This window comes from Gallus gallus, chromosome 7 (assembly GCF_016699485.2).
Source record: "Gallus gallus isolate bGalGal1 chromosome 7, bGalGal1.mat.broiler.GRCg7b, whole genome shotgun sequence".
NCBI classification, from domain to species: domain Eukaryota; kingdom Metazoa; phylum Chordata; class Aves; order Galliformes; family Phasianidae; genus Gallus; species Gallus gallus.
The window spans coordinates 19,562,066-19,579,913 of NC_052538.1; the positions used below are offsets into that span (position 1 = coordinate 19,562,066).

General features: G+C 33.4%; 1 protein-coding gene across 5 annotated transcripts in view; it reads left to right on the forward strand.

Moving 5' to 3' along the window:
* Positions 1-17,848, forward strand: part of SCN3A (sodium voltage-gated channel alpha subunit 3) — a 73,302-nt gene that overhangs the window by 43,314 nt on the left and 12,140 nt on the right. For all 5 annotated transcript variants that reach the window (XM_003641602.6, XM_025152557.3, XM_015289740.4 and 2 more), the window contains 4 exons: positions 9,203-9,323; positions 9,900-10,054; positions 11,050-11,223; positions 16,084-16,206. In XM_003641602.6, the coding sequence (XP_003641650.3) occupies positions 9,203-9,323; positions 9,900-10,054; positions 11,050-11,223; positions 16,084-16,206 (573 nt within the window). The remainder of the gene's footprint in view (positions 1-9,202; positions 9,324-9,899; positions 10,055-11,049; positions 11,224-16,083; positions 16,207-17,848) is intronic.

Genomic DNA, 17,848 nt, shown 5'->3' on the forward strand with positions numbered 1-17,848 from the left:
TGCCTTACAAAGATATATGCTTAAAAATTTTCTGAATATGTAACTTTTTCAAAAGTTTTTATTATGCATTAGGAAGTTCAGAAAGTAATAAGCTGTGGTTACAGGACAAGCTAGCCTCAGCAGCAGAACTCAGAGGTTGCCATCCTCATCTGTCTCCAGATTCCCTTAAAGTCTTTACTACCTTCTCTGCCACAGTGTATTTACAAGGCATTTCACTGGAGCAGTATAAATTAAACAACTGTCCCACAGGTATTATTTCATTGTTTCTTCTTTAAGATAGATCAGATGGATCAGTTTAACAGTGCACCACCATGTATTTTATCAGAACAGCTGTGGAGAAAACTAATTGCAATATTAATGCAGAAATTCCTCTGCTTTCAAAGTGAAGGGTGTAAGTATACCCGATGAGAATGAATTAAGGTAGCAATTTTTAAGGTATTTTCACAAGTCAGTTACTCTGTTTATTCCCATCTCTACTTGTCTCAGGCATCATCCTTTTTTCTTCTTCTAAGGTCACTCCAAACTTTCAGTACTATGCTAAATAAAAAGTGATTTTGCCTTTTTAAATGAACTTTAAAAATACCATTATGTCTTCAGGAAGAGAAATAAAATCCAAATGTCTGTAAAAAAACAATGTGAAAGTGAAAATTACAAGTGGGTGTGGGAAATCAACCAGTAAATGATGAATTATATATGTATTAAGAAGTTGTGGAGAAATTTTCAACAAGGATAAAATAAATTTAGGGCATCTGTAGAGCCTTGAGATTTCTGTAGAGTGTCATGGTCACTACCACTGCAAAGCTGGAACAATAGTGCTTCCCTCAAGTTCTGCTCACAAAGAACTGTTTAGCATGTCACATATATCTGTACAACGAAAGAGTACATCTTGTGAATGCTAGCTAACAAATAGTGCTCTGAAAAATATGAATTTTGTAGCGATTTTCATTTCTGTTCTGCATTCTTTATCCCACTCTTTCTAGATCACTTTTAGAGAAACGATTAAATACTTCTATTTTATTGTGTTCATAAAAATGCACCTGCTTTGGTAATATATGAACAGTTGTTCTGGTGTGTGACAGGAATTTGTCAGAATTCCTAATCTTATTCTGCCAAGTCAACAGTAGTGTCTCCTGCTGCCTTCTGATTTCCTTTTAATGGAAATTAAGAATATACTGGTTCAGTGTTTAAGTTACCTCTTTAGAAAAGTACACCATCATCTGCTTTATCTCGCTTCTCAAGGGATATCACTGAGACAACATTCCTGACTGGAGGAGGGCTGGTCTGCAAAAGGAGGGTAAGAGATGGGGCTGAAATCCCCTGCCTTAACTGCGGCAGTACTTAACATCTAAAATTCCCTCAGGAGATATCCCCTTTAATTACTGGCTTATTCATTTATTTATATTTTCAGCAACAGAGTTCTGGGAAGCTTGACCTGCACAAGAACTGTAAAATGAACTTTTTCTTTTTTTTGTATTTTCTTGACTGCCGCTGATGTTAAGAGCAGAATGATTATTTTATGCTTGTCACCAATAACAGGTCATGATAGAAGCAGGGGGTGGGAAGATGCCTATGATAAATGCCACAGCATATATGACTGTGGGTTTGTGAGAAATAAATGCTATTTTTTTCTTCTTTTTATTAGCTGTTGTATTATGTTACGAAATAATTCTAGCCTCTATCACTTTTGGAAGGTTGATTCCTTTATTTTTATTTTTTTCCTTGTTTGTAAAAATACTTGCTAATTAATTTGCCAGTTAATAAATAAGTAGCTTCCCAAATTTCCCAGAAAGTATTCTGGGAAGTTCCAGGTCTAAACAAGATCTTTCTCATAGATATCACTTGAAATTTAGGAAAACTGTTTGGATGAAATGACTGTATGTACTCAGGAGAATTTGACTCCAAGGTCACATTCATCAGGATAGCCTGGCCAGAAGTCAAACCCACACAATTCTACTATTGCCAATTCCCAAATAAGATGGTAGTTTACTCATTATTTGGAGAAAAACTTTTCCCCAGGCTTCAGATAATGCAGACTTATTTTCACTGTACTTATTTTGTCATCAACATGTACTTGAGATATGATTTGTTAAAGAACTCAGAACTGTATCACAAGAGTCAGATTGAAGGGCTCAAGATAAGCAGTGGAGTAGTCTGAGCAAAAAACAGATAGTGTCTTCAAGACTTTTGATCTTTTTCATATTGAACCTAATTCTGTGCTTAAAGTCTCTCCAAATCTACTTTGGCTTTCAAATTACATTTGATTTCTCCCAAGACACATCTTAACCTATACATCTTCTAGCTCTTATGTCTGCAGTTTCAGAAAAGGCCTTTTCCTTGCATATTTTGCAGTGACTTGACATCATATACTTGAAGTTACCCAAGTAGCTGTCTAACATGGTGAAAGTTCAAGTTCTTCTATTGTCTCAACACCTGACACATAAACCTGTAGTCTTAAGTGAATATTATACTTAATGTCATTTAAGTTAATGAAAAATGTCTTCCTTTTACATATACTATGCTAGAATATTTCTTTTGTAGCTTCCTGTTTTCATTTGCTTACCTTACATAGATCCTAAAACATTCTAAAACCAGAGAAAGTAAGTTAGGATTTCGTGAAAAGCTGTAACATCAAGTATAAGTGGATAATGGAAAACTAAATATGCAAAACTTGAGATTTGGATGAGAAAGAGGATTTATTGTAAAGACATTAAAAGTTACCATTTATTTTAGGATAATAGTTGCCTGAAAGTAATTGAAAGAAGTGAAGATTTGATTGAAGGAGGATTTTATCAGTACCTACTACAAGAAAACAGAGGTGCAGTAGCTGATGAGATAAAATAACAAATTTCTGTGCTGAAAATAAGATATTCAGGATAATTACCTTAAAAAATAATAACTTTAATAAAAAAATGAGAAGTAACTGAAGAGGATAATTTGGTGTTTTTCAAAGTTAACTTGTGGATGATGTTTCCATTACAAAATATACTTGCTAATCAGTGAGGTAAATGGAATATGTTAATCTTACCAGACATTAGACTGCTAACTATTGTGTTTTTGTACTACTTAGTAACTGCACGTTATCTCTGAATCACAACTTTTTGAATAAAGTTTTGGATTTCAACAAAGAAAAGTAATTTCAAAGATGTTCTTCGGCTGTGTAAAGCTGGTTTCACTACTAAAGAAATATCTGCAGGCATCTACCATGCAGAATTCTAAAAGTCTTTATATCTAAGGTACATTTACAGTAAGTAGAAATTTGGATTGAGAAGTAATTAACTCAATCGACTCATTGCTCAATCAACTTCTGAAGTCACTGCTCAATCAACTTCTGAAGTCACTGCTCAATCAACTTCTGTTTCATTAAAACATGTGGTTTTAATAAAAGAGAAGATATCCTTGAATATCTAATCTACTGAGCTTTCAAACCCAGGAATAAGTTCAGTTGTCTGGTCATCTTCACTAGCGCTTTTGTGACTAGGTAAAGTGAAAAGACAGAGTTATTGTGTGCCAGTAGTTAAGCATTGCTGTGAAGCTTCAATGAGTTTCTTAGCCAAAACTTACCCAGTGCTTATTTGATCTTTGATGTTTTTTGGAAGATCCTTTTTTAATCACATTTCCTTTAAAATATCCAACCACCTAAATTCCTCACTTAGGTGACCAAATCAATAGATTCCTCATTCAGCTGACCAAATCAGTGATGGTAACTTCTTAAGTTACAGATTTTGTAAGATATGGACTAGCTTTTTACTTTCATTGCTATCTGTAAGATTCACCACTATTATGAGAAGTATGAAAGAAGAATGGGAAGACATATCTTCAAAGTATGTTGCTTACTGTATGCACATTTTTTCAAATAAAATACATAATCACATAGCCAGTTAAATGAAAATGAGAATGTTTAAGCAAAAAAAAAAAAAAAACCTTTAAATTTTCATTAAGATGCATTAAGCACTCTATAAATACTGGAACAATTTCCAAATCTGCTAATCGTGACTTTATGAATTTAATCATTGCATTTTTATTTATGAATCATAATTTCAGAGTGCAGAGTACTAGGTCTAGTTCCTGGATTTTTTATTTCACTAAAATAAAGTAACAACCTCTGTAGAAAGGTCTGTTGAGCATTCCAGGTGGTATGTATTTCCCTTTTTGCCAGCTGATCATAAACTATTTAATAACTATGTTTTAATTGTGTTAAAGCCATACTTGAATTAGAAATTCCAAAAAGAAGAAACCTAGAGATCCTGTGTCTTGAACTTCACTACCTACCATTCTTACTTCTCACAGGGGTAAAACCAAGCTGGAGCAATCAAGAATGCAGCTCTGGTGCTTTTTAACCAGGTAGAGCAACGTGTCACCACTTTCACACAGGTTACCTAAGCAAGTTATACATATATATGTATATATATATATAATCACTTTTAATGGATTTTGATTGGCCTGCATGCTATTCAGCTATGTTCCTTCCCTATCCATTGCAAGACAGTAGAAACATGCACAGCTGCTCTCTGCTGAGTCATGGGACTCACATCACAGCATGGTCAGGTGGGATTGGCAACCCCAACATACATTTTTTAACTCTGCTAATGATTTTTCTGGATATTATAATAAAGTCTTTAGCAATAACTGCATGTTCTGCAGGTTATGAAGTATGGATCATAAAAGTACTGGAATGTTATACTTCAAAGAGGCCAAAGAAAAAAGGGAGCATGCACAGTTTTTAAAAAATAAAAACAACCCTTTTTGATTCAGCCCTTATAAATGTATATATTTAAGGAAATATGGTAGGTCATATATGTAACGCTTATTGCCACACTTCAGCTCCTTAATGAATGAAATTAAATAAAATTTAAACAATTGCAGTAGCTTGCATAAGAATTACATTGGAATATTTTAAAATCTGCAATGCACTGTAATGCAAATCCTCAAGATGCTACAAACTACATTCTGTATTCATTTGGGCAGTGCATATCTTGAGTTTTATAAACTGCAATAAGAACAAACAGTTTCATAATTGCTGAAATTATACGTAGCAAAAAAAACACGCTAAAAAATTCTCATAGTGCGCCATTCCACAAATAATCTTTTCTTAAATGCTAAACTCTGTCATAAACAGTGATATTTTTGAATGTGTTTCACAATAACCACGTCTGTGACTGGGTTGGCAGACTTGACCTAGAGTAAATGAGAATAACCATAGAGCAGTCAGCACTGTTTTTATAAAACTGTATAAATTTTCTAAAACTGTATAAATTTACCCTAGTTGTTTTCTTCCATTATGAGTGACTATAATGTCCATTACAGCTTCACTGGCAGAGCCTTTGGGAATAGGACGGCAAATATTACGCAGGAACTGAAGTTATAAGAAACTATGAAGTTCAAATTATCTCAGTAAAACTTGAAATCAAAATTTTGTTGAAATTGAGATTTCAGTCCTACAGCTGGGTTCAAAGTTGTTACATTCAGGCAGTCTCGCTGGCTTCAAAAGAACAACCATATTGCTTCACTTGTACCACTGTGTAGTGTAATCTGTTGACATTATATTGTAGTGTAAATTGTTCAGTGATACCAACAGAAATTCATATTGCTGTGTGTTCTGAAAGGTCTCTAATTTAAATGATTAATTTTTAAACCAAGATATGCCTCAAACATCAAATAAAGCTCTTCAGAAAGAGTTTTTTTTTAAGTTGTTTCCCTAATATAAAAGTCAAATATTATAAGATTTGAGATTTAAAATCAGTTTAGAATCTCTTTGGAATCATCAAGCTCCATTATTTTATACTTTGTCACTTAATTACAGTGCAGCTTTAAAGATTCAAAGGATAATACAACATGGCTAAATTACTAAAGGCAATTTGTAATGGCTGAATCCCTTTCTTTTACTGTCACTTGAATCATGAAGCAGTTTGTAAAGCTTAAAGTTTTTGTTGCCTGCTCTTGCTCTTATTGAAATCCAGAACAAAATCACATGAGAGCAAGACTGGGTCTTAAGTGAATGCATTTTCTCGTAAATGGGCACATTAACATGCTGTTGGTCAAAGCTTGTTTTAATGATCTAAGCTGTTGAAAATAGATGCACTGCTCTGAAAGGATGATATGGAGGCTGATTATATGTATGTTTAGCCAAGTGTTTGGGTTGGTGATGAAGCGTTTTTGTTACATCTTAAACAATAAGATTTATTATACTATTTTCTGAAAAATATCATCCCACTGATGTAGTCTTTTTTGGGGATTTTATTTCTGTGTGTGATTTCCACAGCACTGCTCAGGCTTCTGCACTAGAAAAGCATGTTGTTTTGCTGACCTAGGACTTGAGAATGCTGCATCATAAGCAATTGCTTTCAAATGTATCCTTGTAAAGAAAAATGCGGTATTGTATCACTGAAAACATAAATAATTTCCAGGGCATGGCATATTCTACAGACTGATAATCACATGTATGAGGTGAAAGGAATGTCTCTTGAGTTTCCTTAGTTTCGTTAGTTTTATTGGTAGAAAAAAAAGGTAGAATATTAAAGTCACCTTATTTAAAATTTAATGGTTCTTTACTAAAGTAGGGACTTAGAGCAAAGAAAAGCAGTTTCAGTAACTTCATGGTTTTTTTCAGTAATTCGATTGTTGAGATTATTTGAAAAATAATGAAGAGAATGCTTTATTTGAAGAATAATTAAGATCATAGTTTTTTGTTTTACTGTATATAAATTGCAATTCAGTCACTTGTTTTTTAGCAGTTATGCTGACAGGACTATCTGAAACAGAGATTGCATGGGACGAAGCCATTAAAGAATTGACTGCCTTTTAATTGGCACTCATATAGATTAATTATTTATGCTCACTATGAACTTTTCTCTTGCTACTATTAAGGCAGTCATTGATTTAACGATGATGGATCAAGCCATAAATGACATTTACTTTTTCTAACATAAACGTGGCAGATTATTGTTCTCACAATACTTAGGTTTTATTTAATGAAGAAACTGCCTATAATTTCTGTGACAATTTTCCTAATATTTATTTCTTTTATTACCATGATATATAAGAGAATTGACGTATAAATCTTGTTTCCTTTTTTTTTTTAAAAAAAAGAGCCTTATATATGGATAATTAAGTGCTGTGTTAATGATTCTTAATATGGTATACAGTAAAGTACATTTTGGTCTGTAAATGTAATACAGAAAGCAAAGTTTAAAATATTTCCACTATACAAAGCACAGAACATTTTTGTTCAGTTACTGTATGACCAGCAGTAAAATCATTCAGTTCTAGGCAATACAGCAACAAATGTTTTATGTACATAAATTCTGGAAATCATAGTAGGAAGTGCAGTATGAAAGGGGAAACATGACACTTGTATGTTTACTAAGCATAAACTAACCACTGGAAATATTGAAATCTCAGGGTATTTATCCAAACCTTTTCACATTTGTCAACGTGATTTTCCAGGAATGACAGATCATGCTATTTGGAAAGGGAAAGAGTGGTTTTCAAACTAATACCAGTGTGCTTGTCAGAAACCTTTCCATTATGCAACAAGTCCTTTATTTTTAGTCACAATGCAGTTACAGCTATGTAAGCTGAGGTCTGATTGACTCCATATTGACAATGTATTCATGTGAGAGCAAAAGGGCTTCTTGAAACAGCTCTGAAATTAAGTATCACCCAGTATAAATTATTTTTAAACATAAATGACCTCCTGTGAGTTGAATACGAGAGAGGAATTGCTTACCAAAAGAAATAAAGAAATGTGTGCCACTTGCTTCAAAAGATCTCTCAGCTCCCATTGCCTGTTTCCGAAGGGACTTGGTTTGAACTGAAGAACTAAATAACTGTTTTAATTTGCAGCAGTGTCTCTGAAAGAGAGAATACATAGTATTGGCTTTTTAAATTTTTTTCATCTGTTATTTGAAGTAAAATAATTCAAATAATCTGAACAAGTAATTTTTTTATATGTGTCCTAAAAATGTCACTATCTTGAAAGGTAAATGAGAAAAGTGCTTGGTATTGAGAATTCTCTCACAAACTGTACAGAAAACTCTAACAGAGGTCAAACTTCACAGTCAGACCTGCTTAGCTGAAAACTGTAAAAATGTCTGTGATCAAATGCCTTTCTGTTATGTCAACTCATAAACAACTCCAGTGATTAAGTTAGAAATGCATTCAGGATGCTCCTCTAAATTCCTATGAATTATTGCTACACAGTATAAACCAGAAGAATTTCAGTGCCATGCTCTTCTTTTTAATGTTGCTTTCTGTTTACAAACCTTATTTCACAATAAGGAAAATGTATTTTGGATGAAGAAATTTAATACGTAAATAATACTGACAAATGAGAACAAGTTGTAAGTTCTGTGCTCAGTTTTTGCATTAATTGTATGCATCTGTAGTAGGTTTGTCCATTCTAACTATGCTTTCTTAAATGAAGAAAATTATGGGCAGTCTTGCATGACTGATACATTTTTTCCTGATCCATATTTTACTTGCTAAGAAGATTTATGTAACGTGAGCTACTTTGTTGGAGTTTTTGCATCTGTGAGTGCTTTTACCGTAGTGAGGACTGTAGTATTTGACTACATAAAAACAGTAGAATGACAGAAAAATTCAGGATGGAAGGGACTTCAGGAGGTCTCTCAGTATTCACAGGAGATTAGAATTCAAAGAAGAGATTTCAGAGATGGTAATTTGTGCTTTCTGGGGAAAAACTAATACAGAAATTTAATATTAAATTTACAACTCTTTCATCCAGATATGGTTTAGGTTTGTGAGAACACCATCTGCAGTGGATATGTAGATAAATGTGGGGATTAATTCATTTAGTACATTTAGTTCATTCTGTTAGTTCATTTTCCTGGGAAATCTGAGGCACTTCTGCAATGTAAACTAGTATAGTAAAAAAAAAGAAAATAGCTTGAGTGTTGTATATGTGAGATCTCCAGTTGTAACTCCACTGAGCCTCAAATTCAGAAGTCATATACGTGGATCAGGTCAGTAGCTAAATCATATTTAATTGTTTCCTATGAGAAGGTAAAAGGAGAAATAGAAATATACAACGTACACCTCATTACTGTGGTTTTACTTATGCATACTTATCAGTGTAAACGTAGAGGTTTTCAAAAGTCAGAGACTGGCAAGACTTGATTCAGTATAATTTTTACAGAATATGTATCTAATGAGACAAAATTCTTCTGTGGAACTTTACTTGCAGAAACTAAATGCATCCAGTTCATCTGAAGGCAGCACAGTTGATATTGCCCCTCCTGGAGAGGGAGAGCAAGCAGAAATTGAACCTGAAGAAGCTCTTGAACCAGAAGCCTGTTTTACAGAAGGTTGTAGAATAACTATTGACTTAAGAGATGTGCTAGAGATGTATTAGTGTAAAACACACTACTATTAGACATATTTAAGTTCTGGACTCTTTACAATCTGTTGGAACTTTGTGACCCCTACAATCAAAAGAAAATGCTCAAAGCCTAGAATGCTGGAAATCAGATGCCAGAACAAGGTTTCCCTGGGCTTTGAGTAACCTTGCCTGACCACTACCTACATCTTGTAACTAAGGAACTTAATTAACTTTTCCATTCTTAAAATGCATTTTCATTACATGAACGAGCCCTTAAAATTCAGAACTTCATTTCTGTGAGACTTTATCAACAAAAAGAATGATTAAATATCAGTGGTCAAAAATATGAATGTATAGTTTACTCATAATTACATCTAGTATTCTCTGATTTCAATCCAAATTACTAATTATCCAAATTCACATAGAATAGGATCACAATATTTATTTTAATTTAAAAAATATTATAAAATTAATTACTGCTACTAACAATTTTAATACCACGGTAATTATTTACATGGGAATAATTTGCTTTTAAATCCTAATATGTCTTAATTTAATGCAGGTTGTGTGCAGAAATTTCCATGTTGCCAAGTAAGTATAGAGGATGGCAAAGGAAAAATCTGGTGGAATCTTAGAAAAACCTGCTACAGCATAGTTGAACACAACTGGTTTGAGACTTTCATTGTCTTCATGATTCTCCTCAGCAGTGGAGCACTAGTAAGTTGAAAATAAAAATTAAAAATTGCAGATGCTGAAATATCTAGATGTCTCCTCACAGGTAACAGCAAAATTCAAATTGAATCAGAAAGGCCTGATTGACACAGCTTGATTGGAGCTGTGTACTACTTGTATTCCATGATTTCATGATTTATTTACTGAAAATTGGCTCAAACTTGAAAATGTTTGTTTTACATGCAGTTCTTCAGTGATACTTTTGTTTTACCCCTGAAAAGCTAGAGCAACGTTATTTAAGCCAGTGACTGTAGATCCAAACTGTCTACCAATTCTCAGCATGTTTATACAAAGATCTGAGTACAAAGAAACTCAGTTAACAGCTAAATGTACGATTTCAAGCCCTTAATTCCTTCTGTGCCCTGCCATTCCTAGGATGGTGCTTACAAAAAAACCACAGACAAACTGAAGCATTTCTTCATTTTGTTGCTGCTTTGAAGGCAGAAGGTAGAGAAGAGTGTGATAGCAAATGAAACCAAAAAGCTGTTTTCCAATAGGATTTACATTACCCACCTTCCCAGCTGTGAATGTGCATAGTATAAACTGCAGCAAATACATCACTCGTTGACTTTTAGAGAGGAGTTTGATTGATGGAGGATGAAAATGTAATCTCTCAAACTGCTCAGATTAGATTTTTGTTGAAGAGAGGGTTTTGTTTTTGTTTTTTCTTTTTTGTGTATGTGTGAACATTTTTTTGATACAACAGTGGAAAAAAATCATGTTTTGAGTTTGTCTCCTCTTTCAACAGTAAAATAGGATATATATGTCATTCAATACACTTTACTGGAGAAATCCCAGAGAAGGCTGAATGATGTTGCTCCAATTTGCAGCATGGTTATAGGTGAGAAATAGGTAAAATGAGAGGATACAGAAGAACAAGGGGAAAGATTATACCTCAACTGCTTATTTTAATCATTCATATTCTGTGAAACATTAGTAACATCTGATTTTTTTTTTTTTATTATTATTTTTTTACACAGGCTTTTGAAGATATATATATTGAACAGCGTAAAACTATAAAGACCATGCTGGAATATGCGGACAAAGTTTTTACATACATTTTCATTTTGGAAATGCTTTTAAAATGGGTAGCATATGGTTTTCAAATATATTTTACTAATGCCTGGTGCTGGCTGGACTTTCTGATTGTTGATGTAAGTATGTAAGTCTCCAATACTCTAACGTTCACTACAGTAGTATTCTTTATGTTGTAAAGCCTGTTACTAATAAGGAATCTTTTTACTGGCATGCCAAAAAAAAATTCCCATTCTATTTGGATGTGTTGTTTAAAGTAGGTTTATATACCTAGAAGAAAAAGGATTACTGGCCATCAGTTTGCTAATTCTTAATTGGATGTATCAAATTTAAGATTTTATGAAAAGATAAACAACTAAAAACTAATTTTGAACCTTTCATGCTATATTTTTAATGGCAATTTCTTTACACTATCTTATTTCTTAGCAAATAAGACACTACTTTATTCAAGTTTCTTCTATAAGTATTGCGGTTTTCCAACTGAAATAATACATTTGGTCGAGATTTCACCTGAATTCTCAGAACTTCACCCCCCAAAACTATCCTGTTATCACTTTTAGTAAAATAAAAAACAGTGGTTAACTGCTAATAAATAAATAAATAAATAAATAAATAAATAAATAAATAAGTTTTAAGTGGTTAACAATCTGCAGTAGTTAAATCAGCTGTGACTTGGCAGGGTTTATGATAGAAGAGAATACAGGGTTTCTTGGCTGCCTTCCCAGCTCTGATATACTTCTGTGCAAAGGCCTTGGTTATGTTGTCAGAAGGGATCAAAGCTGGTTTTACTCCCAGAATATTTTGGTCCCTTGCCTTCACACATTATCTGACCCAGTTCACTGGCTATACATATCCTCAGTGTTTTAACTCAGAGATGGCATCTTAGGGCAAATGTCCATTTCTGGACATGTATGCAGTTTATGCTTAAATGTAGTTTCAGCCCAAGTTACCGTATTTCTTGAGAAACTTTAATAAAATCTGGGTCCATAAATAGTTATTAATTGTGAAGATACAGTGAAAACATGTCAGCTTTTTGACAACCAGAGGCAAAAAAAAAAAAAAAACAAAAAAACCCAACCGTACCTAAATTGGCCCATCACTCAAAACAGATGTTTTTTTTTTTACCTGCCCACATTAATTTGGTCATACTGTTGAGCTCTTTCCTGAAAATAGACACTAGTATTGAGCAGCGTAAATAGTTTTCCTAAGAGGATCTTAAAGACATAGACAGGTGCTTCTTTCCAGGATTATGTTAAGAATGGAATTTATTTTACATAAACTACAACTCATGTTTTGATTATTCTTTTTGTAACATAAACCTAAACTGATTATTCTAAGCCATACTCCATGCTTTCATAGTAACAGTTTAGCCTCAGAGATGCTGTTATGTGAGCAAGCTCTGAGAGTGATAAACATCATCATCACAAGAAAAGCAGCTTATTTTGCCAACTTTTTCCAGTAATCTTTAATTTTATAAACAAAAACATAATCAAATGACATCAGAACCTTCTACTTGTCAATACTTACATTCAGTGTTCCAGAAAGTGTCAAAAAATGTCTTACTCTGCCTAAGGCTAATTCAGCAATTACTTCAGCACTTGAAAGAAAGATATGAACTCACATTACCTACTTGTAGAAGAGGATCTACACTACTTCAGTGGAGAGATTAAACAGGTGTGATTCAGCAGCATTCTCCAAGTGAGAACAGCAGCGAGCCCTTCTTCATTACATGTGACTAAATTTAATCAAATTATTTAACTCCATCCTTTAAAATTATTCAGGGGTAAACACCAACAGTCCCCTCAGGGTTTCGACCTTTAATATCTTATATTCCTAGCTCTCAGTGCAAGAAATAGCCAGAGCTACTTACCAGAGTCATTGTGACCAAGCTGGTCAGTTTGGTCAGTTAACAGCAAAGGCAGATGACCCTGGGCACATCTGTCTACCTCCGTTTAAGACTTTGTTATGCCATATCTCTACCCCACTCTTTTGGTGGATGCAACATCTGTAGCAAGGGGCAGAAGGGAAAATTCCCGTGCCTCATTGACCCAAAATCAGAATCTGGTAAATTAGTTCAAATACACTCATTGGTGATTTAAACTAAGATACTGAATTTTGTACGCAGTTAAATGAGAAGCAGGGACATATTCTCTTAGGCTGGGGACTCTAACTGGCAGAGGTGTACAGTTAAGGCTTCAGACAGTCATATCTTAAATCAGTTCAACCAGATGCTCTAGAGAATCTGTCAACCTGTACCTTGATTCTTTTACTCACATCTTTGTTCAGAAGCCATCTGTCATGAGATTATTATGTCCAGGTTTTAATGCACAGCTGTAATGACTATAAGTTCTGTTTGTCAAATACAATGCTAGGAGATAGGATATCTGGGAAGAAGATGGGGCATTTGGGAATATCGAGTGTGTTTGCTAGTTATTAAAACTATGTCAATTTCTGCTACAATATGTAATTGTAGGTGGATATTTTATGCTACGTGTACTTTAGAAGGTAGTCCTATTATTTGTTATTTCTTAATTATTGTGTTCATAAATTTTACTTGATGTGGGAATAAGTAAGGAAAATGGAAATAAGTAACATTTAAAATAAATCGTGTACTTGCCAACTACTGCAGGGCAGTAATGTATCTATCTGAAAGTAGAATTAAATCTGTAATCTTCATATATCTCAACACTGAAATTGCTCATGTGTGCTAGAATTCAAAATGCAATTTTTGAACAATTGAAGGGAGAAAAAACAAATCCCCATTGCTGTGTAGTATATTAAAAGTTGATAATATTGATGATTTATATATTTCTTCAGCTCAGAAATATGGCTGAAAATAGTTCATGCTTGTTTGTTATAACAGATGAAGTAATTTAATTAAAGTGTGCTCTCAATCTTTTTGTTAGCTTTTAAAAATTAATAATTCAGCAGCTATGTTAAGAAAATGATCAGGGTCACATTATACTAATGTACTAAATACTGTAAGCACAGAGTAAAAGACAACTGCTGCCCTGAGGGCCTCATAAGAAAAAGAAAAAAGATGTACATACCCATGTTGGGAAACTAGATACAAAGACAGATTTCAGTTCATCTTCCTAGACAGTCTAGTATGTCTTATGCATATCCTAGCATGATAATATTGGATAATCCAGAAATTAATTAATTTCTGGAATTACCAATTTTACAGTTCAAAGAAAATTCCATATGATATATGCATGAAACCAAAAGCTTTCTTTTAGAAAGTAAGGGAACAGAATCTTCTTGTTTTTATGCACCGAAACAAAATAAACTTTGCACACTTGCCTGTAAAATATCAGAAACTAAGAATTATTCACCAAGTACATTATACAAGTTATATTAGTATAGGATCATAACAGAAAAGCATAAGAAAGGCTATATTTGGTCCAGTGCCCTACCTCAGAGAATATTAGAAATGTCTTCTTGGGAAACTATTAGTTTAGTATCTATCTTCAAAAAAAAAAAAAAAAAAAAAAGAGAAAAATTGTCAACTAATCAACTGGAAGATTTTTTTTTTCCAAATCTAGTGGTTTATTTTTATTTCTAGTTAAATACAATAGTTAAACACATTAACTACAGGAAAGATATGTCAAGCCCTGTTGGAAGTGAGGAGAGTAATAGACCACAGAGGGCTTGGAATCAAATGACATAAATTAGCTACCTTAGCAAGTAACAAAGAATTCATATGGACTAAAAAGTCATGACACATAATCCACTTGAAAACTACTAACTAAAATACTATTTTCCATTAGATTAATGTACATAGCAACAGAGTAATGAAATAGTTGCTTTTCCATCTGCTCTCCTATTTTCCACTGAGACATGATCAAACTACAGTGTCTGTAATTCATCTAATTCTTTTTTATTAGACAAGTAACATAGGAAACCACCTTTCTATATAGTGGGCAAAATCTTCCTGGCATACCACCTATTCCTGTACAGCCATTTATTTGAAGAACTCGAAGTTGAAGTACAGGAATGAGCATTTGGGGTATCTTTTTAAGGACTGAAATATGCCTATGTTCATTTATATGTTTTCTGTGCTTTTGGTGGTTAAACTGAAATAAAACATAAGTAAAACGTGATATTTCCTCACTCACGTCTCTAAAACTGCCAAAAGTAAGTTAATGTACTTTTTTTTTTTCACATTAATACCGCTTAAATCTGTTCTATTTGAGAAACACAAATTAATTGCTCCTTCTTGGCATGGATTGACTTGTAATAGAAAATTCATTGAAACATGAATCAGGAACTCAGTATGGCTGTAGATCATCAGTTACTTTTATAGTGTGCTGTTTATCTCGCTCCACAGCTGCTGCTCTGAACAGTTCTTCTTGTATTCCCACAATAATGCTAGCATCTGTTAGCAACTATCAGACAGATTGCATGTTTCCTATACTTAGAAGAGTTTCTGAGAGAGTTGACCAGCAAAGGAGAATGAAACACCTCAGTCAATACATATTTCATAAAGATGCTGGCTATTGGTTCTATTATATGCTTCTGATTTAGAAATAATTCATTATTAAGCATATTCTTAGTGATTATAGATATGAATAATGTCAGTATTTAATAAGCTACCTTGATATATGCAGAAATTTAAAGTTCTTTTAAGGTTGATTTTTAATCAAGTAGTTAATGAAAAAAAGTTAATGAACGTATGGCTCTTTTATCTTCGGGTATTTCTGAGAACTTTCACCAGGACTATGCTTTCATCTCACAATTAAGCCCTATTCAACTATAACAGATATTTTGTAGCATAGATTCCTTTTTCAAACATGCCTCCATATAACATAACAGGAATACGAAAATCATGGGATTTGTCCTCTAATGTTACTAAGGTAGAGCTTTCTTCCATTGATCTTTCTGTTCTTCATTGATCTTCTGTTGATCTTTCTGTATATTCAATTTGTATTCTTTTTAAATAAACTGTAGAATGACTTTTAATTTGTTTCCTTTTATAGGTCTCATTGGTTAGTTTAATAGCCAATGCTTTGGGCTATTCTGAACTTGGTGCCATTAAATCGCTTCGGACGTTAAGAGCTTTAAGACCTTTAAGAGCCTTGTCACGATTTGAAGGAATGAGGGTGAGAAAAACATGAATGAACCCAAATCAATCTGTGAATACAAAAGCTAATGTAGAATTATGAGACTCATGCCTCCTACAAAGAACACCAGCAGAATTCATAGGAAAGTGTGTGAAAATAGCTTTCAGTGTGTCCTTAAGCGCAAGATATGCATGCAGCTAACTTTTGGATACTGGATCTTAAGCTCTTCAAATTTGCCTGCTCACTGCTGCATAGTTGTGCTATCTCAACCCCATGGCTGTTAAAATTTCCATGTATTTGTAGATCTCTATGGAAGAGGAAAAGAACAGAGATGGCTTTTCTTCCTTCAGTTTAGTTGAGGACTTCTCTAAAGAATTCCTGAGGTTAATTTTATGTTCTCTCTTAGTTTGTCAGATGAAACAGGGTTAGCCAGGAAGAAAAAAAAAGAAAAGAAAAAAAAGGTGAAGAAACTGACAGAAGTGAGAAAAAGGCAATTAAAGCCTCCCCGTGGCTCTCCATCTACCAGTCAGACAAAAAAGATCCCACAACACATGCTGTATTATTAAGAGAAGGTTCTCTGAACAAATACCTGAAATACAGATAGGGCTGGAAATAGAGAAGGGGGCAGTTGAGAAGCCGTTTTCTCAATAAGTGTACTTTACTTCATACAAATACATCTATTGCCATCTTACCCCTCTTCCTACACAGCTAAATCCTTCCTGTTGAGGAAATTATTATTTTCAAATTCTGTCAATCTGACAAAAAAAGACTTTTGCCACCTGTCTGCTGTAAACACAGACTATGCTATTTCCTGGAAAAATAGATCCATAAAAAATTTACAATTCAGTGTTATTAAGAAATCTCTCCTTAGTCTTTCACCTAAAAATACTGGATGCTGTAATATGGTTTTAGTTTAGTCACAAGTCTGAAGTCTCAAAATAGTGTGGTTGCTGTCTGGATAGAGGCCGATGATATCCTAGAGGTGGCCTCACCAGCCAGCATAGTGGACTGTGTCCTGTGACACATCACCATTATGTTTTGCACAATTTGCATTGCAAACAGTATGTAAACTCCTATCTAATAAAAGGGATCTTAGACATTTTCAGTCAAGTTATAGATTTGAAAAATACTATTATTTTGAAAACCATACATAGTTATTCACTATACATAAAGCTATGGCAGTCTTATACATAAATACAGTTTAGTAAAAAGAAATTAATAGTATAGCATTTTTGTTCAATCACAGTAAGTAATTAAATTACATTTTTGTCAAGGGATTTAATCTGTTTTTTACTGTCACTTATTCACACATACTAGCACAATTGTATTAAGTGCTCCAATTGAAAAAAATGTGGATGTATGGAAGAGCAACTACAGTGAGACAGGCAATCTAAAACTAAGATTTATAACAGATGCTGTTATGAAATTAAAGGTGCTTAATTATGTTACATTGTAAGCAGATGCTAAAATACATTGGTTCCAATTTATACGTAAATGTTCTGTGAATAAAATAATTTGTAATGGTTTCAAATGCGGACATTTTTATTCAGTCTTTCACACCATCATTCTTTATCTTGTTCTGTTTTATTTCTTAATTATACATTTTGATTTGTACTGTTGGAATTTAATATTTCTTTCTTTCTTTTTCTCTAGAGCACACAAATTCTAAGAATCCATCTTG